The 22,545-nt window shown below is 45.0% G+C and overlaps 1 protein-coding gene across 2 annotated transcripts in view; it reads left to right on the top strand.

Annotated features, from left to right (window-relative positions):
• MFSD8 (major facilitator superfamily domain containing 8) overlaps positions 1 to 22,545 on the top strand; it is a 243,487-nt gene that overhangs the window by 130,053 nt on the left and 90,889 nt on the right. For both annotated transcript variants that reach the window (XM_069242303.1, XM_069242309.1), the window contains one exon: positions 11,312 to 11,425. In XM_069242303.1, the coding sequence (XP_069098404.1) occupies positions 11,312 to 11,425 (114 nt within the window). The remainder of the gene's footprint in view (positions 1 to 11,311; positions 11,426 to 22,545) is intronic.

A 22,545-nucleotide genomic window follows, 5' to 3' on the forward strand; every position in this document is an offset into this window, starting at 1 on the left:
CATCCCCAATCTTTTTGCCTCCTGCCTCCTATTTTTTTCTGACCTGTTGCTGTTGGCTTTTGAACACTGAGCACTTTACCACTGCTAACCAGTGCTAAAGTGCATATGCTCTCTGTGTAAATTGTATGTAATTGGTTTATCCATGATTGGCATATTTGATTTACTAGTAAGTCCCTAGTATAGTGCACTACAGGTGCCAGGGCCTGTAAATCAAATGCTACTAGTGGGCCTGCAGCACTGGTTGTGCCACCCACATAAGTAGCTCTGTAATCATGTCTCAGACCTGCCACTGCAGTGTCTGTATGTGCAGGTTTAACTGTAAATTCGACTTGGCATGTGTACCCACTTGCCAGGCCTAAACCTTCCCCTTTCTCACATGTCAGACACCCCTAAGGTAGGCCCTAGGTAGCCCCACGGGCAGGGTGCAGTGTATGGTTAAGGTAGGATATATAGTAATGTGGTTTATATGTCCTGACAGTGAAATATTGCTACATTCGTTTTTCACCGTTGCAAGGCCTGTCCCTCTCATTGGTTAACATGGGGGCTAACTTTAAATCTGATTAAAGTGTAGATTCCCTTTGGGAGCGGATGGACATGTAGATTTTGGGGTCTCTGAGCTCACAATTTAAAAATTCATCTTTTAGTAAAGTTGATTTTAATATTGTGTGTTTGAAAATGCCACTTTTAGAAAGTGGGCATTTTCTTGCTTATACCATTTCTATGACTCTACCTGTTTGTGGATTCCCTGTCTGGGTCAGTTTGACAGTTGGGCTGGTTGCACCTCACACTAGACAGTGACACAAAGGGAGCTGGGGTGTAGCCTGCATATCCTGATGAGCCAGATGTGCTAGGAGGGAGGGGAGGAGTGGTCACTCACACCTACAAGGGCTGTGCCTGCCCTCACACAATGCAGTCTCCAACCCCCTGGTGAGTGTCTGGGGCCTGGCCTGGGCAAGGCAGGATTTCACATTCAAAAGAGACTTTACTTTGAAGTAGGCCTACTTCAAAGGAGAAATTGGGTATAAAAAGGGCACCCAAAACCACAGACTTTAGATCACTTCTGGACATCAAGAGGAACCTCTGCCTGGAGAAGAGCTGAGGAGAAGTGCTGCCCTGCCTGTGACTGTGCTTTGTGGAGCTATCCTGCAGTTGCTGCTTCTGCCAGAGTAAGAGGGCAAAGACTGGACTTTGTGTGCCTTCCATCTTGTGAAGAAATCTCCAAGGGCTTGATTTAGAGCTTGCCTCCTGTTGTTGAAGTCTCAGGGACAGCAAAGACTTCTCTCTGCCAGCACCTGGAGTCTCTGGAGAGACTCCTACTATGCCCTGTGGTGCCCATCCAGTTCCTGGGACCCTGAAAGGAGAAGCTGGCAGCATAAAGACAAGGAAATCCACGCACAGAGCGCCGTACAGGGAAAAGATTGACACAACTCTGATCTGCGGCTGAAGAAACGACGCGCCGCCGGCTCCGCAGCTGAGAAACGACACTCGCAGGAAACGCAACCGAAGAATCGACGCACGGAGCAGGAGAAACGACGCTCAGCATCGCTGACGGATGCTGGGAGATCACAACCCGCGCTGCTGGGTTTTCGGATCATCGTGCGGCTGGATTTCCGACTCAAGTACCGCTGTGCTTGGAAAAACAACGCAAGGCCTGCCTGGACCCGAGAGTGCTGACCGGATCGACGCATCGCTCTCCTGCGGAGAGAAGAAAAGACGCGCCCGACCCGGCGAAAGGAGAAACGACGCACAGTCCCGCTCGTGAGTGGAATCAATGCCTCGCAAGCCCTTTTTGATGCACACTCGCCCGAGCGGGGTTATTTTTGATGCGAACCAGGTACATTTTCACGCTAGCAGCGCTAGTGTGTGTTTAAAACTACTTAAAGACTCTTTTTGCATTTTTATTGATAACTTGACTTTTGTATTGTGGATTTTTGTCGTTTTGGTCTTGTTTAGATAAATATTTCCTATTTTTCTAAACTGGTGTTGCGTCATTTTGTAGTGTTTTCCTTAAGTTGCTGTGTGTGTTGGTACAAATACTTTATACCTAGTACTCTGAAGTTAAGCCTACTGCTCTGCCAAGCTACCAAGGGGGTAAGCAGGGGTTAGCTGAGGGTGATTCTCTTTTACCCTGACTAGAGTGAGGGTCCTTGCTTGAACAGGGGGTAAACTGACTGTCAACCAAAGACCCCATTTCTAACATTGGTGATCAGCGGTTGGGATTTGGACTTGTATTTGTACTTGACCTTCAGTGATTAAGTGTACACTACTATTTTGAGTGCAGACCACTACGTGACCACATACTACTTGTTTGGTGATCTTTTGCTTTATCTCTTAAGGACTCCTTTTTGTTCTGCTTCCATGTTTTTGCTGATCCCTTGACTAATTCTTTTTACTTCATTGGGAACTTATTTTCTGCCTTTGGAACTTTGCACTTGTGACCATCATGTCTCAATCTGGAGATGCAACAGCTGGAGCTGTGTTTGAAATAGAGAAACTGAAGGCGTACTCAGTTGCTCAATTGAAACAGTTCCTTAAAGAGCTTCACTGTCTCACTGAGAGCTCCACCAGGGAGGGGGAGCTGCAAAAGGCACAGATGGCCTGGGCGACAGTCAAGGAGGCTGGAGGGCACACAGAGGAGGAGAATGTGGGTGGGGAAGTGCAGAGGGTACACAGTGGTGTAGTGGAGGTACCTGTTACGTGTGGGGGGAGGGTCCCCAGCAGGGGTAGCAGGATGTCATCCAAGGGTCTGACTCCTGAAGAGTTACAGGACAGACAGGCAGAGAGGGCCCGCCGGTTGAAGTTCAAGGAGTTGAGGATGCAAAGAGAGAAGGAGTTAGAAGAAAGGAGGAGGGACTTAGAGATCAAAAAGAGGATTTGGGCTTATGAGCTCAAAATTAAGGAGTTGGAAGTCATGAGGGCTAAGTCCAGCTAGAATGGTGACAGCAACAATTTTATATCCAGTGCTGCTGAAGAAGTGCTCATGCTCAGAGATGTGGTGCCCTACTTGAAGGAGGGAGTTAACACAAACCAGGAGGTTCAGGGGTATGAGATAGCTCCAGTGGTGCACAGGGTCCCTGAGGTGGATTGGGGAACTGGCATAGGGATTCCTATTCCTGTTGATGGGAGGGACACTCTACTGGCTCTAGGTGAGAGTGACAGGGAGAGGGGTTCCCCCCAGGTAGAAGTCCTGGTTATGGAGTGTGAAGACATCCCAGAAGAGTGTGGGTTGAGTGTCAGGGACAGTCAGGTACTGTCTCACCAGTCTCAGGAGGGTGATGTGGGGTGCTTTTTCAAAGCAGAGTCACTGGATGGTTGGGTGAAGGGTACTTTGGCAATTCATGTGAGGGGCTGAGTGATGTAATTGCTGGAGAGCATATGTCTAGTCCTTATTTTCCAGAGCTACGCCAACACCAGGTGGAGTGTGAGTTCTCTGACCCCAGGGAGCTTACAATGGAGGCAGACTTCTGGGTGAGTACCAGAGAGTCTGAAGAGGCATTTGGGGGTGCTCCTGAGAGGAGTAGTCTAGGTATTTCCCAACCAGGTGAGGTAGGGAAGGATTGTAGTGTCCCAGGTAGGTCCCAGTGTAGTGGGATGGGTGAGGGACCCCATGTCCAGTCTCAGAGGAGAGGGAATGGGGATGGGCTGAGGCCCAAGGTGCCCGAAATCTGGTCCCAGGTCCTGGAGGGTTCCATGAGGGAACACCAAGAGGGGAGTCTAGCCTGTACCATAGGGCCATCTGTTGAGCGAGACCCCACAGTGTCAGGAGAACTTGGGAGGGCGGCTGTAGCCAGCGTCCCACCAGTTCTGGTGTCTGGCAGTACCAATCCTAGTGAGGGGGTGCAGAAGTCCCGACAGAGGGTTGAGAGGGGGTTGCGGACCCCAGTGGAGAACCTGGAGGGTCAGGGGTCAGCTCTGAGAGCAGAGTCCCCCAGGAATGACCTTGGTGAGACCATTTCTGGGTTGCGGGGAATTCAGACTCTGTCAGATGGGCAGGGGTCAGGAGACCTGCGCCAGCCAGACTCTTGTGTGGCCCTTGGGGACGGTGTGTCCCCTGAGGGAGGTACGTGTGCCCCCTGGAAGTCCTGGTGTGCCAGGCAAGGGTTCAACCGCAGGGTGGTGATTCTGGGTTGAACGATCAGGTTCAGGGTGTAAACTCTGACCTGATGGGGGGTAGGTGTGCTCCCAAGGAAGTCTGGGTTGAATGATCAGGTTCAGGGGATAAACTCTGACCTGATGTGAGGTAGGTGTGCTCCCAAGGAATTCCTGGTGCGCCAGGCAGTTGTTCAACCGCAGGGTGGTGACTCTGGGTTGGATGACCAGGTTCAGAGGGTAAACTCTGACCTGGTGGGGGGTACGTATGCCCCTCAGGAAGTCCTGGGTTGCCAGGCAGTGGTCCAGTCTGTGGGTACAGACCCTGGACTGGAGGATCAGGTGCAGGGGGTAAACCCTGACCTGAAGGGGTGGGCCGTTTGCCCAATCACCCCCCCTGGTGTGATTTCAAGGGGTACTCTCCCTGAGGGGGGGTGCAGAACCCTGAGAATAGGGCAGGGGAGAGAGAGCCTCACTCCTGGCCCCAGTGCAATCTAAGGGTACAGACCCTGGATTGGAAGGCCATGTTCAGGGTGTCCCCCCTGACCTGGAGGAAGGGGCTACTGCTAACAGTACCCCTACCATGTTGTCTTCTGGGGGGGCACTCCTTGTTGGGGGATGTAGGGCCCCAGAAGGGAGGGCAGGGAGAGGGAAGCCTCACCCCTGGCCCTGATCCAGCCTGAAGGTACAGACACCAGGTTGGAGGACCAGTTGCTGGTTAACAGCCCTGCACTGGTGGGAGAATTGTGCAGGACTGCTTCTACAAGCACCCTGACACTTTTTTTACTCTGGGGGTGCCGCTCCTGGAGGGAGGGTACAGAGCCCCAGAAAGGAGGACCAGGGTCAGGTTGTCATCCCTGACCTGGTGGAAGAGAGAGTGGTCAAAGGGTGCCAGGCACCTGGGGCTGCCGCCCCCCACTCTCCACAGTCACAGTGGTTGGAGAGGCCTGAGGTCAGGCTCTCATCCCTGACAGTTGTCAGGGGTCACTGTAGCTTGCTGTCCTGGTGGACAGAGTTGCCCCTGGGAGGGGGACGAGAGTCACACCCCGGGGGTGGAGTGGGCAACACCACATTGTTGGCCCTGGTGGTGCTATCTGCCCATTGGGATCGCCTCAACCAGGGAAGTACATCAAGGTATTGATTGTTCTCCCCTGGCTTTAGGCTGGTAAGGGGTTGTGTTGGATTGTATTGCTTATGCAGGGTCATCCCCAATCTTTTTGCCTCCTGCCTCCTATTTTTTTCTGACCTGTTGCTTTTGGCTTTTGAACTCTGAGCACTTTACCACTGCTAACCAGTGCTAAAGGTCATATGCTCTCTGTGTAAATTGTATGTAATTGGTTTATCCATGATTGGCATATTTGATTTACTTGTAAGTCCCTGGTATAGTGCACTACAGGTGCCAGGGCCTGTAAATCAAATGCTACCAGTGGGCCTGCAGCACTGGTTGTGCCACCCACATAAGTAGCTCTGTAATCATGTCTCAGACCTGCCATTGCAGTGTCTGTGTGTGCAGTTTTAACTGTAAATCCGACTTGGCAAGTGTACCCACTTGCCAGGCCTAAACTTTCTCTTTTCTTACATGTCAGACACCCCTAAGGTAGACCCTAGGTAGCCCCAAGGGCAGGGTGCAGTGTATGGTTAAGGTAGAACATATAGTAATGTGGTTTATATGTCCTGACAGAGAAATACTGCTACATTCGTTTTTCACTGTTGCAAGGCCTGTCCCTCTCATAGGTTAACATGGGGGATACCTTTAAATCTGATTAAAGTGTAGATTCCCTTTGGAAGTGGATGGACATGTGGAGTTTGGGGTCTCTGAGCTCACAATTTAAAAATACATCTTTTAGTAAAGTTGATTTTAAGATTGTGTGTTTGAAAATTCCACTTTTAGAAAGTGGGCATTTTCTTGCATATACCATTTCTGTGACTCTGCCTGTTTGTGGATTCCTTGTCTGGGTCAGTTTGACAGTTGGGCTGGTTGCACCTCACACTAGACAGTGACACAAAGGGAGCTGGGGTGTAGCCTGCATATCTTGATGAGCCATCTGTGCTAGGAGGGAGGGAAGGAGTGGTCACTCACACCTGAAAGGGCTGTGCCTGCCCTTACCAAATGCAGTCTCCAACCCCCTGGTGAGTGTCTGGGGTCTGGCCTGGGCAAGGCAGGATTTCACATTCAAAAGAGACTTTACTTTGAAGTAGGCCTACTTCAAAGGAGAAATTGGGTATAAGAAGGGCACCCAAAACCACAGACTTTAGGTCAATTCTGGACATCAAGAGGAACTTCTGCCTGGAGAAGAGCTGAAGAGCTGAGGAGAAGTGCTGCCCTGCCTGTGACTGTGCTTTGTGGAGCTATCCTGCAGTTGCTGCTTCTGCCAGAGTAAGAGGGCAAAGACTGGACTTTGTGTGCCTTCCATCTTGTGAAGAAATCTCCAAGGGCTTGATTTAGAGCTTGCCTCCTGTTGTTTGAAGTCTCAAGGACAGCAAAGACTTCTCTCTGCCAGCACCTGGAGTCTCTGGAGAGACTCCTGCTCTGCCCTGTGGTGCCCATCCAGTTCCTGGGACCCTGAAAGGAGAAGCTGGCAGCATAAAGACAAGGAAATCCACGCACAGAGCGCTGTGCGGGGAAAAGATTGACGCAACTCTGATCTGCGGCTGAAGAAACGACGCGCAGCCGGGTCCGCAGCTGAGAAGCGATGCTTGCAGGAAACGCAACCGAAGAATCGACACACAGCATCGCTGACGGAGGCTGGGAGATCACAACCCGCGCTGTGGGGTTTTCGGATCATCGTGCGGCTGGATTTCCGACTCAAATTACCGCTGTGCGTGGAAAAACAACGCAAGGTCCGCCCGGACCCGAGAGTGCTGACCGGATCGACGCATCGCCCTCCTGCGGAGAGAAGAAACAACCCGCCCCGACCCAGCGAAAGGAGAAACGACGCACGGGCCCGCTCGTGAGTGGAATCAATGCCTCGCAAGCCCTTTTTGACGCCCGTGCGGGGTTATCTTTGTCGCGCATCAGGTACGTTTTCACGCTAGCAGCGCTAGTGTGTGTTTAAAACTACTTAAAGACTCTTTTTGCATTTTTATTGATAACTTGACTTGTGTATTGTGGATTTTTGTCGTTTTGGTCTGGTTTTGTTTAGGAAAATCTTTCCTATTTTTCTAAACTGGTGTTGTGTCATTTTGTAGTGTTTTCCTTAAGTTACTGTGTGTGTTGGTACAAATACTTTACACCTAGCACTCTGAAGTTAAGCCTACTGCTCTGCCAAGCTACCAAGGGGGTAAGCAGGGGTTAGCTGAGGGTGATTCTCTTTTACCCTGACTAGTTTGAGGGTCCTTGCTTGAACAGGGGGTAACCTGACTGACAACCAAAGACCCCATTTCTAACAATGTGACTACAGGTTAATGTTTTGGGACAAAGGAGGTGAAAAGGAATAAGGTGATGGTTAGACCAGTCAACTGGAGTACATGTGTCAACCTCAAGGATGTCCTCTTTGTAGATTAGGAGATCTCAGGTCAAGCCTTTTTTCAGGCGTGGTGCTGCAGAATATCACTCAGAGTCATTGTTGAGTAGATATAGGGACAGTTGTGGTACCATATTAGCCATTGGAGACACCCCAGTGCAAGTTGCACTACCCCACAAAACTTTCTTTGTAGTGGATCTGGATTTTACTGCAAGGAATTATATGAGTAGTTTAATGAACAGAAGTTTGCTTCTCGAAGCAGTATGAATGATGTGGAAGATCATGGGTTTGTTTTCTGATTCGTTTTTTAACTCGATAGACAGTGGAAAGCAGAAACTGATCATATTTTAGACTTTTTCTCTGAATGGCGGATCAGAGAACACCTATTTTTCTTTCCTGGTGAATGTGGATATTCAAGTATTCAAAGGTAGGAGTAAAAACTGGATGAAAAGCATTATTTAGCCATGTTTCTATCACAAATGTAGTGTAGCTTATTGTTGGATACTGTATCTGAACTTTCAAGTTTGTATTTCTGCATTGAACTACCATTGTTGAAAAAAGATTGTTCGGGTTGCCTAATTTCCTTTTTGATGATATCTCATCACATTTCTCCCTAGCAATTTATTCTTGGATCAGATTGATATATGGGCTACCTATTTCACTGTCTTATTTAACGCTATTCTCAAAGGGACCCCCATTCCGTCAATTTGGACTGGGGCTGAATCTATACCCTTATATATAAAGGGTCCTAGAGAGAGTCCATCGATTTACAGGGTGATCAGTCTAACGTACAGTGCCCAGAAACTCTTTGCAAGGGTAATTCCAAATAAAATCCAGAAATGGATGAATGCCTTTGATATATTGACCCCATTACAAGCAGGTTTTAGGGAGCGAATCAGTACTTTGGACAAGGTTTATCGTTTTATACTACCTTATTGGAAATTTGTGCAGTTGGTAGGGGCAGCTTTATGTAGTATTTGTTGATCTCCGGTCATCTTTTGACTTAGTCCCCCGCCCCATACTGTGGCAAACCCTTGCTGATAAGGGGGTTCCACTTTATCTTCTAAATATAATCACAAGGTTGCATACTAAAAATTATGCACAAGTTCGGTGTGGGCAGAGAGGAGAGATGACAGACAGATTCCCAGTGACAAAGGTAGTCAGCCAGCAGTGCGTTTTGGCGCCCACCCTGTTTTCATTATTTGTGAACGATTTAATACAGGATGTGGTTCACTGTGAATCTTATGCCCCTTCTCTTGTAAATATTAGGATCCCTGCCCTAATGTTTACAGACGATACTCTGCTGATATTCAAAAGTCCTATGGGCCTCCAGAAAATTCTTGATTCGTTTGGTCATTTCTGTAGGCTAAGAAGCCTTGACATTAATGTTGGCAAAACAAAATATATGTTTATTAATTCAGGTAATTCTACGTGCCCAAATCCTGCCCTCAAAGGAAGTCCTCTTGAGAGAGTTAGCAATTTTGAGTATCTCGGCATTATTTTAACAGAACATCTAAAGTGGCAACCCCATATTGCAAGGTGTGGCCTTAGGCCTGTTGAACGTGTTATTTGCCTCACAATTTCGACCGGCCTCTCCACACTTACAGGTTTATAACCATCCGCTGTTAGAAAGTGTGCTGTATGGAGCTGAGCTCTGGGGGGACAGGGATGCTCCATCTCTGACTAAAACTGAGAAACTCTTTATGCAGGAAATGCTGGGTCTACCAATAAGTACACCATTGCTCCCTTTACAAAAGGACTTGGGGCTTGAACCAGTTATTGATAATGTACGATTACGCCCACTATTGTTTTGGAGGAGGATATGGGCAACCCCATAATTAAGTGTATAGAGGTTGGGATTGCTGAAGGTCTTGCGCCTGCCCGGTGTGGGTAACATCCATTGGGTTGAGTATGTGCGTGCAACATTGATCAATATTGGCCTTGTGTCTGTGGTCTACGCTAGAGGAGGCTAGTGCAATTCCTAAAGGGCAGCTAAAAGATTTATACTCGTCTCATCAGAAGGGTTTATTGTGCCGACAACCCAATTTGGTCTCCATAATGCAGGTGCTTCTCTTTTATGTGTTTATGGATGAAATTGATCCTTTTGTTGCAAGGAAGCTTTTTTTACATTTCAGGTTTGGGACTCTTCCCCTTGGCTCGTATACTGCAAGGTGGGCTGGAGTGGAGAATCCTAGTACTAGTTAGTGTCCCTTTTGCAATATTTGGCGAGAAACTGTAAAACATGTATTATTTTCGTGTCCTATGTATCACAGCCAGAGAAGGAAATGGATAGCTCCCTTATGTCGCTTTCTGGGAATTGAGGAATGTGGAGAAGCTTCCAGAATTCTTCAGGCAAACACTAGACAAACTGTTGTTTTTGCTATTTCAAAGTATGTGGTGTCAATCTTGAGTGATCATGGAAACTGCCTTTATTGTAACTAAACTGTAAAGCTACTTTTTAAAGTTTCGGTGTAAATATGATTTTTCTGTTATCTGACTGTGTTTTATAAATTTTAATATATCCTTGCTCAGTACTTGGATCCTAATTCTATTGCATTTTATTTGCTAATTTATATATGTACATGTGTATGTTTTGATGAATGGTGATATTCGTCGAATAAAGTATTAAAGTCAAAAGTCTTATTTCTCTGCAAATTTGTGGACGCTATTTATAAATGCAACAAGATGATTCATATGTTCATCTGAATGAAAAATGGCTAATTACAGGCTTAGGGAGAGATCAGTAGGAGAATCAGTGTGACTGTGTGATAGAAAATTCTCCAAAACAATTCCATATTGTGATCCATATAGTAACAGCTGACCATTGGGGGGGGGGGTGTAAAGTTAAAAACAGTACTTTCAATAATGCACCAGTTAAGAGGATACTACAGTCATCTGCAAACATTTATACTGTATAGTGTATATTTACAGTTATTTAGACTTCATTGGGAAATATTTGTTTTATTATTTTTTAATTCCTCTCCCTAACTGTAAATCTTCACAGCTACTGACATGTCGCCCATGACGAACACTAATTATAATTGTCCAAAATAAGACCTGCTTTCTGTATTCTTTAATATTTAAAAATAAATACAGACAAGAAAAAAGATGGTTTTCTGTCTCTATCTGTAAAAATCAGTAAAAACAAAAAACTGGGAGCCTTAGTTTTAAGGTATGAAGTATTCCGTACAGTGCGTTATAAGGGTATTGAGAGTCAACTCAGATTGTTGTTATCTTATAAAGGAGAACCTCCGTGACTTGCATTACCCTTTCAATGTAAAGCATAGCTAGTCTAACCAATATATATATAGAGTCCCTTTGAAGTTCAACAATAGTGACAGCAATATATAAATGAACTATGTATCTCCATGCGTATTATTTCTGTAAGGATAGTTCTGCAGAATGTTAGGGGAAATGCATTTTTAATGTTCATGCCTTTCACTCTTGTATTTTATTCCACAATAGTATACCAAATTACACAATAGTCCACGAGTAAATCATGTTGACCTTGAAATTGTATACCTTCATATAATTTTCACAGATAATACATATTTTATTTTAATTAGTTTTATGCTTCTGCATATGTATAATCCATGACTCCTGTGAATAGATTACTTTACAGAGAAACAAAAATGAACGTGATTGTGATATGTTTGCTTAAAGGTTGAAGAATGGCGTTAAATGACTATAGCACATGTGTGAGAGGAAATGACTGAAAACTCAAACTATTAAACTTTTTTTTACTTTTACTTTTGTAGGAAATGTAGCAGTAGTTCGGTCTTACGTTGCTGGTGCAACATCACTTGCAGAAAGAACTAGCGCCATGGCAAACATCAGTGCATGCCAAGCACTGGGTTTTATTCTAGGACCAGGTATGTGTGTCCCCTCCCACCCATGTCATCATATTTCTGCCCTTAATTTAATTAAGAACAACAACCGGACAAAGCAAAAGAGAATACAGTGAAGTGCTACCTTTGTACCATGTACAATAGATCCAACTGGAAAAAAACAGATACCTAAACCACTGTGCCCCATCATAAAATTAAGCATATGTTAGTACAAAATGCTTCATGGGTTGCATTTTAGAAGTTTATAAATGATTGGATTATGCAACCCACATACTTGGCCAGCCTAGACCACATCCTGAACACTGGAGAAAAAGCAAATGCTAGTGTTCTTCTCCTGCTATACCTGCCAGAGGTGGTCATTTGCAGTTCAGAGTTTGTGTCCTATAAACATCAAAGCCAGTGAAAGTGTATCTACTTTGCTAAAGTTGAATCCTCAGTCCCTTCTATGATGACTTATAAAGTAATGTTCTAGTTGCACAGCTTTATTTTGATACTTTACCACTTGTTAAAGTATGATTAGTTTGAATAAAAATTAATGTCTAGACTCTGGTGCAACGTTCTATTGAGGGCTCTCATGATTTAAAAGGTGATATGTTTTACAAAATTCAAACTCCACTGCTTGTGAAACACCAACAATTTTGGCTAATACATTTGAACACAAAGGTTATTTGAACATTCAATGTTTGACTCCGGTTTTTCAAAAGAGAAATTAAACTCAATTTCCCTACACCTCAGTCTTCTCGAGTGTCAACAATATTGGTCTGTGCATTATTTCCCCTGGGTTTGTTGGAGCTCATATTGTGTCTTTGGAATAATGGAACTTAATTTAATCATTTATTTTAATTTCATTTAAAAACCTTTACTGCATAGGTGAAAGAAACACGTTTCTGCATATAGTTTACTGGTAAGAATAAAACAATTGGATCTCAGTTAAAAGACAGTTAATCATGGTTATTAGTTTTAATAAGGGGAGTTATTAGACCATTACAACCTGTATTTTACTTAACAGAATGATACCACCACACTTTATTTATACACTCTCTGGACTTGAAACATAATTTAAAGCTTCTGTCAGTAGCTTAAACGAAGCATGTTAAAAGACTGCAAAAACATAATAAATTATGTGGTAAATTCACTTTACTTTCTGGCAATCAGTTTCACTCCCTTTAGTTCTTGATAGTCATCTGAAATATACCCTGATTTTGAAAATGCCTTACGTTTGCAAATACACTACCACCCTAGGAATAACTGTACGTTAGAGGAGGAATGAAAGGTGTGATTTGAGTCTTTTTCTGGTTTTAACAAAGTCAAACAGACTGAGACAGATTTTATTCCTGTGATTCCTGCTGCCTATGGCTGCGCTCCTGTTATCAAATAACCTTTTAATCACACGTTTACGATTTGGAAGAGCGATTTTCCCCTGATTACAGTATGTCTGACAGAATTCTGTCCACATTATAAATGTGAGGAACTTTCACCTTGGATTTATAGAGTGTCGTATCATGCAGACAAAGATACTCTATCATTACTTCTCCTGTCCAAGGCAAAACGGAAAAAACTCTGGGCCTGATTTAGAGTTTGGTGGATGGGGTCACTCCGTCACACATGGGATGGATATCCCGTCGGTCGTATTATGATGCCATTATATCCTATGGACATCGTTATACGGCAGACTGGATACCTGTCACGTTGTGACGGAGTATCCCGTCTGCCAAACTCTGAACCAGGCCCTATGTTTTGCTTTGGTGGATGATCAGTGTAAACTCATCTCTAATCTTAGAGCTAGCTTGGGGGGTGAAGGAGTATCTTAGGTTGAGTTTTATTGCTGATCTTCATATTTTCCCTTTGGCTTGCATCCAACTTTAGAAATGTGGACTGATCATTCACCCCATATCTCAGCACAATAAACGAAGGAGAGACAATTTTCACATTATAATCCTACCTTTTTGCAGACTGATTATGTCCATACAATAGTTGAAAGCTCATCATGCCCTTAAAAATAGTTTGAGGCTTACCTTGAGAGCATTGTATTTGGTTACTTCGATCCATGTTTTGATCCTTAAGTTGACAGAAGTAAGTATGTATTGGCACTACCTCTGATAGAATTTAGTTTATTTTCCATTCATATTACTTTATGTTTTTTTTCCAAGGACCATGTTTGTCTTTCTGCAATTCATCTCTTCTTTGTTCGGTCATATATGAGGCTGCTTCTGGGGTCCTTGTTGGCCTTTTTCACATGCAGAGGTGTTCTCTGTAAACTGCAGTATGTGAATTGGCAGGGAGCCTATTTTAAGATGTTTGGTGTTTGCAAGTTGTTTGAGCCATCCAACACACAAAAATGAAATAAACAAAAACTTGGACCAGTTTGCAACATTGCTTCAGTCTGTTCTTTGTACTGAACTTTCAATAATTGCAATCTTCACGTGCCTTTTGCTCTCCATCCATATTTTTCTTATTTGATAATAGTGATTACAACCCTTAGTTTTTTATTTGGTCCACTGGAGCTGTTGTGTTGATGCTGTGGAAAGTTAAATGAAAATCAATGTAGGCCATGAATAACATCGGTTTGGTCAGTTTGACATGCTTCTTTGTCATTACTAGGCAAGATAATCTTCCATCACAGGTGTGCAAGTATTATATCCAGATTCAACACAGTTTTTGTCCTAATCCTCAATTCTGCATTTTTTTTTTTTTTTTTATCTGTTTATTAAACTTGATACAAAACAAGGTACAAAAGTATCAGTACATTACATATGAATTGGTGAGAGAACATCCGACTTCTCTCCTTGTGTTTTTTCTTAACATTTGTACATTACACTGCACAACATAACTGTATTTTAGTGTACTGGCTTTCCATAAACATTATATAACTAGTAACACATGACATGGAGAATGTTGTTCTAAAATATATATGTTGGCGTCGATTATTATAGTGGGAGCAGATAACTGTACATGTTTTAAAGGCTACATTTCTGTATGTGTGCTTTGGTATAGGGGAATAACATTATCGTAGCGCGGCTTCTGGGTAGATATATTATGGGCTAGACTTGATGTTACAATGGCATGAAGCTGTTTACTGCAAACTCGATTGCTATGGTTAGCTTTAGTGTTAGCGTATCCTAAGAATTTTGAAGGGACTGCCTCATGGTGGGTATTTGTCGTTTTTGGATTCAATTCCAACTACAAAGAGGTCCCAGCTTTCGATCCCGCCCTGTATCTGACCTCTGTGCTGTGATTGCCTCAAGGTTTGAGATTCCACCAGTGTATAATCATGTAGGTCTCGTAGCCAGAGGGAGTGGGGGGGGGGGGCATTTGGGGCCTTCCAATGTGTAGCTATCAGGCGTTTGTATGTCACGAATGCTAAATCTACAAACCTGTGAATATGTTTATCACTTTTTGTGCGGTGTCGTATGTTAAGCAGGCAGGATTCTGGAGTAGGAGTTAGTAGCTGGCCTATCAGGTCTGCGGTTGTAGCAACTATTTGGTTCCAGCCAGTGTTGATCGCGTGACATTCCCAGACCATGTGGTAGAAAGTGGCTGCGGGGATAGCGCAACTTGGACATATGGAGTTAGCTCCTGGGTATATTTTATGAATACGAGCAGGGTAAAGATATGCGTGATGCACATAATTAAATTGCGTATATCTTAGTCTGAAGTTGCGAGATACGGATTTGATCGAAGTGAGGGCTGTGTCCCAGGTTTTTTGTGCAATTGGTGCAGGAAGGACAGAGTCCCATCGATGCTTGGCTTGGGTTAGAGCTTTGCAGCTCCTTGTTAAGAGTATTTTGTATAGTTTAGAAACAACGCATTTTGCCTCGCCCATAGAAAGTATTGTAGTAAGTAGTAGGGATTCGTTTGGTTCATTGTAACCACAGCCCCATATGTTACGTAGGAGATTAGTTATGGCATTGAATGTCAGAAAGGCTCGTGGTTGCATTACTTCCGCAGTCACCAGGTCTGCAAATTTGATTGCTCTGGCGTCACTATATAGGTCTCCTATGTTCAGAGTGTTAACCGCCCGTACATCATGGTGAGAGGATAGTGCGTGGATGCCCGGCAGCTGTGGTATTGGGATTAGGGGAGAGTAGGGGAGGGGCTGCATTTTGCCTTGTACATATCTCTTCCAGCAGTGTCTGGCCGAGTCAAGCAAGGGAGTATTATGTAGTAAATGAGGGAGACCTGTTAATAACCATGTCAGTATCGCTGTTGGGGTTATATAAGCCATTATTGCTGTAGACTCTGCATTGGATGGCTCGTTGAGCCATTTAGTGACCCATTGAAGTTGGGCTGCTGCATAATATAGCTCAAGGTTCGGCATGCCTAGGCCACCCTCCTCTTGTGGGTATTGTGTGGTGGTTAGGGCTACTCTGCGTCTGTCTCTACCCCATAGCAGGTCAGTTAATAGGGAGTGCACTTTGTGGAAAAACGAGCGTGGTAAGGTCAACGGGAGTGCAGAGAAATAATATAAGAATCTCGGTAATATTAGCATTTTGACTATTGCTATCCGGCCCATAGGCGATAAGGGCAAAGAGCTCCAAAATGACAAGGAGCCGCGGGTGGAGCGGAGCAGCCTATCTAAGTTACCTTCTCTTATGTCTGACATAGAGTGATATACTTGAGCACCCAAATATTTGAAGGTTTGGTGCGACCATGGTAGTTGATGCATGGGGAGAGATGCTTGTTGTTCAGGGGGCAAACAAGTCAGAGGGAAGATACAGGATTTAGCCCAATTCACATGTAAGCCAGACACAAGAGCAAACCTATTCAATATATGCATTATCTCAGGCAGGGAAACAGAGTGATTGCGCAAATATACCAGGGCGTCGTCAGCGTACAAGGATATTATGTGATATGTGTCGAACTCCCTTATGCCCTATTTATGTGCACATCTCCTAAGCTTAATTGCAAGTGGTTCCATAGCTATTGCGAACAGCAATGGTGAAAGTGGGCAGCCCTGCCTAGTTCCCCTGTTCACCGGGAAGGCCTCCGACACCACCTGACCAGTTTTAACTCGGGCTATTGGTTTGGAATATAGTGTAGTAATCCAATTAATGAAGCCGCTCCGGAATCCAAACGCCTTGAGGGTGCTGAATAAATATTCCCAACCCAGCGTGTCAAACGCCTTCTCTATATCTAGTGATACGGTCACACTATCTGGGTCAGTGGTATTGTGCATGATACGGATTAGGCGCCTTATATTAAAAAAGGTGTTTCTTTCTGGGATAAATCCCGACTGGTCAGAGTGTATTAAGTGTGGCAGATGGGGGAGCAATCTATTTGCTAGGATTTTCCCTAGAAGTTTGCAGTCAGTGTTCAGTAGAGAGAGTGGTCTATATGATCTGACATCCAGTGGATCACGCCCTGGTTTTGGCAGGACCACTATTAATGCTTCCCTCATTGAGTCTGGCAATTGTTTTCTATTGCACGCTTCATTAAACACTTCTAACAGGGGCTGTAACAGGTGAGTGCTTTGTGAGTTGTAATATTCTGGTGGTAGACCATCTGTGCCAGGGGTCTTACCACGTGCCATCTGAGAGAGGGCCAGGCGAAGCTCCTCAATAGTAATGGGGCCGTCTAGGATATCAGCATTGTTGACGATGCTTGAGTTTTGGGGAATCTGAACTAGGAATTCGGCCAGTTGTTGTTCTTTAGGGGGGGTAGAGGATTGGTATAGCTTGTGATAATACGTGTAGAAGGCCTTGTTGATGTCAGTTTGCGTGTTCACCTCTATTCCTGTTTGTAGTTTAATAGCTCCTATCGGCGATGATTGCGGTGATTGACGCACCAACCACGCCAGCAATTTGCCCGATCTATCCCCCTCGGCATGTTGTTTCATTTTAAAGTGTCTATAGTCGTGCCTGCTAAGACTGTCATCTGTTTCTCTGTATTTTGCTTTCAGTGATATTAGCGTTTCTGGTGGGGTATTATTTGTTGAGACTTCAATCTCCGCCCTGTGTATTTTGGTTTCCAATTTTAATAATTCTGTAGTCAGCATTTTCTTAATGCCCACCGATGCTGCCAGACAGTGTCCTCTGACTACTACTTTATGGGCATCCCACTCAGTGGCTCGGGTTGATGTTGTGTTTTTATTTAGAGAGAAATAGGTCGACAGGCATGTGGCCAATTCAGTGTTAAAAGGGGGGTCGGTTAGGGCGTCTGGTTGCAGGCACCATGTTGGAATACAGGCATGTATATAGCCCCATAGCAATATGGAGTAGTGTGGGTTATGGTCTGATATAGTGCGGGTTAGATAGCCAGATGTAGTTACCTTTGGGATTATGCTAGGTGTAGCGAAGAACATATCCAACCTAGTGTAAAGTTTATGCACTGGTGAGTAGAACGAGTACTCGCGTAATGTGGGATGGAAAGTTCTCCAAATTTCGCTTAGCCCATTATTAAATGCCCAATCTACCAGGTCGAGCGATGCTCGTTTAGCCGGGGTGTGATCCAGTGGAGGGGTAGAGCGGTCTTTCAAGATATCTAGAACGCAGTTAAAGTCCCCGCCCCATATGGCATCTGTTGCGGGGTCACTGAGCATGCTACTGCCCAATGTCCCTAGGAAGTTGCGTTGGTTTGTGTTAGGAGTGTATAATGTTATCAGGGCTAAGGGGCTTCCGTCTAGAGTACCCTCCAGTATTACGTACCGCCCGTTTGGGTCGCATTGTGTGCGGGACGTAGTATATGGGATCCCGGGGGCTATCCAGATTATAGCTCCTCTGGCGTATGTCGAGAAGGTGGTCCCATATAATTGGCCTTTCCATTTTGTTTTGGTATATGCCAACGAGGACTCATCTAAGTGGGTCTCCTGCAACATTGCTATGTGTATCTGGTGTCTCCTGAGGTATGTATAAATCCGTTGCCTTTTGCTTACAGATGCCATGCCCTTTACATTCCATGTGAGGATTTTGTAATGTGTAGTATAGCGCTTATTTTGGGATGCCATGGGATTTAAGTGAGATAATGTGGGGGGGTACCGCCTGTGGTTGCGCAAGCCCGATTGTCTTTGTTATTTGATACCTATACATATCATCTAGCCTCTTGGCTACTGAAGTGAGAGTCCAGCCTTTAAAGTTTACATTGTGATGTGACGCTCTACAAATAGTACATGTCAATACATATAACAATAAAACTTTCCATTCAACTACAGCAATAACATCCACTATATATAGCAACAGTAGTAGTTGTGGTAAAAACAAGGGGGTGACGAAACTTGTCATCTCGGGGTAACAGTCCATATGGATCGGGGGGTTTCCATGGCTACGGGTGGTTGAGTGACTTAGACCCGGCCTATTTTTGCGTATGTTGGTGCCTTTGCCAAGCAGGAGCGGCAGCAAGTCGAGCACACGAGGTAAGGAAAGTGATTGTGCAATCACAAACGACGAAAATATCCAGTCAGGGACAACGGATGGGATGGTCTCCAGTGTTCAGGGACAGAGATTTAACAAATGTCATCTGCTGATCGTGGAGTGAGGTTGGGGCCTCGGTCAGTTTCCATTGAGTCGGAGTTTAACTCTAGGTCAGGATCTGCTTCTGATTGCCCAGATAGAGATGTCGGTGATGCATTGGCAAAACGCAGCGTAGATTGTAGCAGTAGTGAACGTTCGACTCGTGATTGTTCAGGGGAAGGTTTGTTGTTTTGTTTGCTGCGAGGTCTACGTTTATTCCTCAGGGGTAGGCTTTTGTCATTAGGGGGTAGTGGGTCAGCTAGACCTTTTGCATGGAGCCATGTCCATGCATCTTCAGGAGTAGTGAAAAATAGAGTACGAGTATTGTCTTGTACGCGGAGTTTAGCGGGGAACAGCAAGGAGTATTTAATATTGTGTTCTCTTAGATGCTCTTTGATCCGGTAGAATGGGTTTCGTTTTTTTTGTACTTCAGCTGTGAAATCTGGATAGGCGGTTATTTGCGTGCTCTCAAAGTGTATTGGGCCAATTTTCCGGAATAGTTGTAATATAAGGTCTCTATCACGGTAGTTCAGTGGTTTTGCTATGAGGGGCCGAGGATAAGCACCCGGTGGTGGGGGTCTGCCCGGGACCCTGTGGGCGCGCTCTATTGAAAAAAACTTTGAACATTCTTTTTCAGCACAGATTCAATCAGCCACTGTTCGATAAAGAGTTCTGTATTGGGGCCTTCGACGCGTTCCGGAAATCCCACGAACCGGATGTTATTTCGACGTGATCTGCCTTCGGTTTCTTCGGCCCTGCGTTTGAGTGTCTCAACTTCTGCGTTTATAGCGCTCAGTTGGGATTTAACCTCCAGCATAGATGGTGTGAGGTGCGACGTGTTTTTTTCAAGCTCAGAGACCTTTTCAGCTAGTATCTGATGGTCCGCGCGAAGCAGGTTAACATCTTCTGTAATTGATCCCATCTTCGCCTCCAATGTTGTTTTAGTATCAAGGATGGCTTGCAGCACTTTTTCGAATTGTGTTGAGTGTGTTTGTAATGTCTCTTCCATTTTCTGAAGGGTTTGGTGTGTGTCTATAGGTCCGGATGTTAGAGGCGGCTTAGTGGGGTCCATGGTTCCTGGGGGCGCATGCGGGATTTTTGGTTTTCCCATCGGGAGATTCCCATACAATGTTTTTGCTGATCTCTGAGTTCAAAGTTGTGTTGCTTGATTTTATCGCAGTGGATAAGTATTACGGCGTCGGTGGCGCGTCATATGTGGTGAATAGAGGTCTAACTGCGACTCAATGCCTGAGGATGTCAGGCGGCCTTCCTTTTCCCCTACTACGTACTCGCCAGTAGGCGCCGCCTAGGCCAGTTGCTTCTGCGATTTATTTACTCCTGCGTTCCTGTTAATTTTTGCGCTAATATGGCATCCACTCTTCATCAACCCTCAGACTAGGCTCTACGTTTCTTTGCTTGTCCCTGCTGTGAGGATACGGCGCGCTTCCACGTGGTCGCAACCCGCTATGGCTAACTTGCGTTGTATTGGCCCCTCTAGGAACTATACTTTTTAGTTTCTGGCGGCCTTTCAGTCATTATCTGATCAAGGGCCCACGTGTCCTCCAATGATTCACAGGGGGTACTCGGAGCGTTTTATATAGCCCGCCCGGCGTCCTCCGAACGTAGCCTCGTCAAAGCGGGGACCGCAAGGCTCAGTGTCCGCAGGGACAATCTGCCACTTACCGCCCGTAAGGAGCTCCACCGTCCTACGCGAACGCGGCTCCAGTCGCCTCGGTTTTTCAGTGCCAGCCGCGCTCGGGCGTCTCCCAGCGCGATCATGCGTCGAGAAAGGGCGCCACGAGCGTCCCACGGATCGGGCGCGCACCAGGTGTCATGGGCAGCTTTCTCGGCCCGTCTCTCGCCGCCGCCTCTGCCCCGTTTGTTCCGCGGTTGGGGGGGGAGGGTTCTCACCCCCGCCGCGGGTCAAGGCGTCTTTAACCAGGATCCTTGTTATAGGCCGGGTCGGAGCTGCGATTTATGTGTCCGACCCGGTCGCCATCTTGGACACGCCCCCCTCAATTCTGCATTTAAGCAATTTTAGAAAGACATTTAAAGGGTGTTCAAGAGAGTAATCTGATTATAACTTTGATAATCATCTAGTACTATCCAAGATCAAGGGATGATTTTTTAAACACAAACTGTGAGAATAAACTAATTATATTTTCTAACCAGAATGTGTCCGATTGGCCCTATTGCTTTTTCCACAAGGCAAGGAATCTCTCATTCCAATTTGGGGTACAGTAGTACCCTTCTAGTTGATGGGTATGAGCATTGCCATAATAAAGTTAATGCTTTTAATTTTTCAATTGTATTACATAAACCTTTCTAATGGATGCATGTTTTTTAGTATAGCATCCTGCATTTTCAGCTACCATACCATGTTTCTTCTTAATTATAATGCTTCTATTATTTGCTGGTAATCTCATTAATCAGATTCTTCTTCCTCATCTTGGTCTTTACATCATGAAGTATGTCTATGCCCTGTAGACAGGCACACTGCTGCCTACCTAAAAGAAAACAAATCTGACTCCTCCGGCTCTAAGGGGGGGCTGCTTATGTAGGACTACTCTATCCATAAACCTCATGAGTCAACTTCCAAAGAAGCTCAAGAGATCAAAATGAAATTGGGGCACATGTCAGGGCAGGTTTGAATTTCATAGAGATGAGAATGAGGAAATGGAATAGGAATGCCTACACCCCCACCTCTCCAGCCTGGAGAAGTCCTGCTATAACTCTTGACATACAATTACAAACCACCAAGAACATATTTCTTAAACGTTTGCTTTCGCTGCACTGTAATGTGTCCACTCTCGGTGTTCATGAAGAACTAGCTGTCAGCTACATTTATGATTTGATTCAGCTTCACCGTTTCATTATGTGGTTGACTGTTTGGTTCTCGTCGAGATGGGAGTCCCCGGTGTAATACAAAAGGCATGCCCAAATTTCATGTAAAGCTCAGAGGCACTAGGCCTCTTAATTTAGTAACATATTATAGTCATTTTATAAAAAAGGACCAAACTTAAGAGACAACCAATCAGCTCTCACCACCCTCTAGAACCCTCCTGTGAGGAGCTGATTTTCCTCAGATTTTCCAAGCACAAGTGCAATAATGCATCTAGGACTGAGGAAAAATGAAGGTGAGCTCCTCAGGGGAGGAAGGGTGGGTCGCATGTGAATCTATGAAAGTTTCCAATACTGGAGAACTACAGTTACAGGTAAGTAACTTGTTTCTTACTCCAGTATTGGAACTTTCATAGATTCACATGCTCAGAATAGTAGGCAGTAGATAACACATTTTTGTCCTATAGATAGCAGCTTAGCATTCTGAAATGCGAACTGTCAGGAGAATATGTACATACACTTCTTTCTGTGATCTACTGCATTATTATAAAGAAAATGTGAGATAACAGAAAACAAGCGAACGGAGGGAAATAATGATTTAGCTCACCTTCATTGAAACAGGTTTCGAAGGACCGTTTGCCCAACGGCTGCATCCCGAAGTGACTCCGTGTCCAAGAAGTAATGCTGCGTGAAGATGTGAGTTGCCCTCCATGTCGCAGCACGACAGATGTCTTTAATTGATACCCCAGCAAACAGCGCACAGGACGCAGATATAGCTCTGGTAGAATGCGCCCTTACACTTGGGTGCAATGGTCTTCCTGCTTTCTGATGGCAGAATATGATTGCGTCTTTAATCCA

Source organism: Pleurodeles waltl, chromosome 1_2, assembly GCF_031143425.1.
Source record: "Pleurodeles waltl isolate 20211129_DDA chromosome 1_2, aPleWal1.hap1.20221129, whole genome shotgun sequence".
NCBI classification, from domain to species: domain Eukaryota; kingdom Metazoa; phylum Chordata; class Amphibia; order Caudata; family Salamandridae; genus Pleurodeles; species Pleurodeles waltl.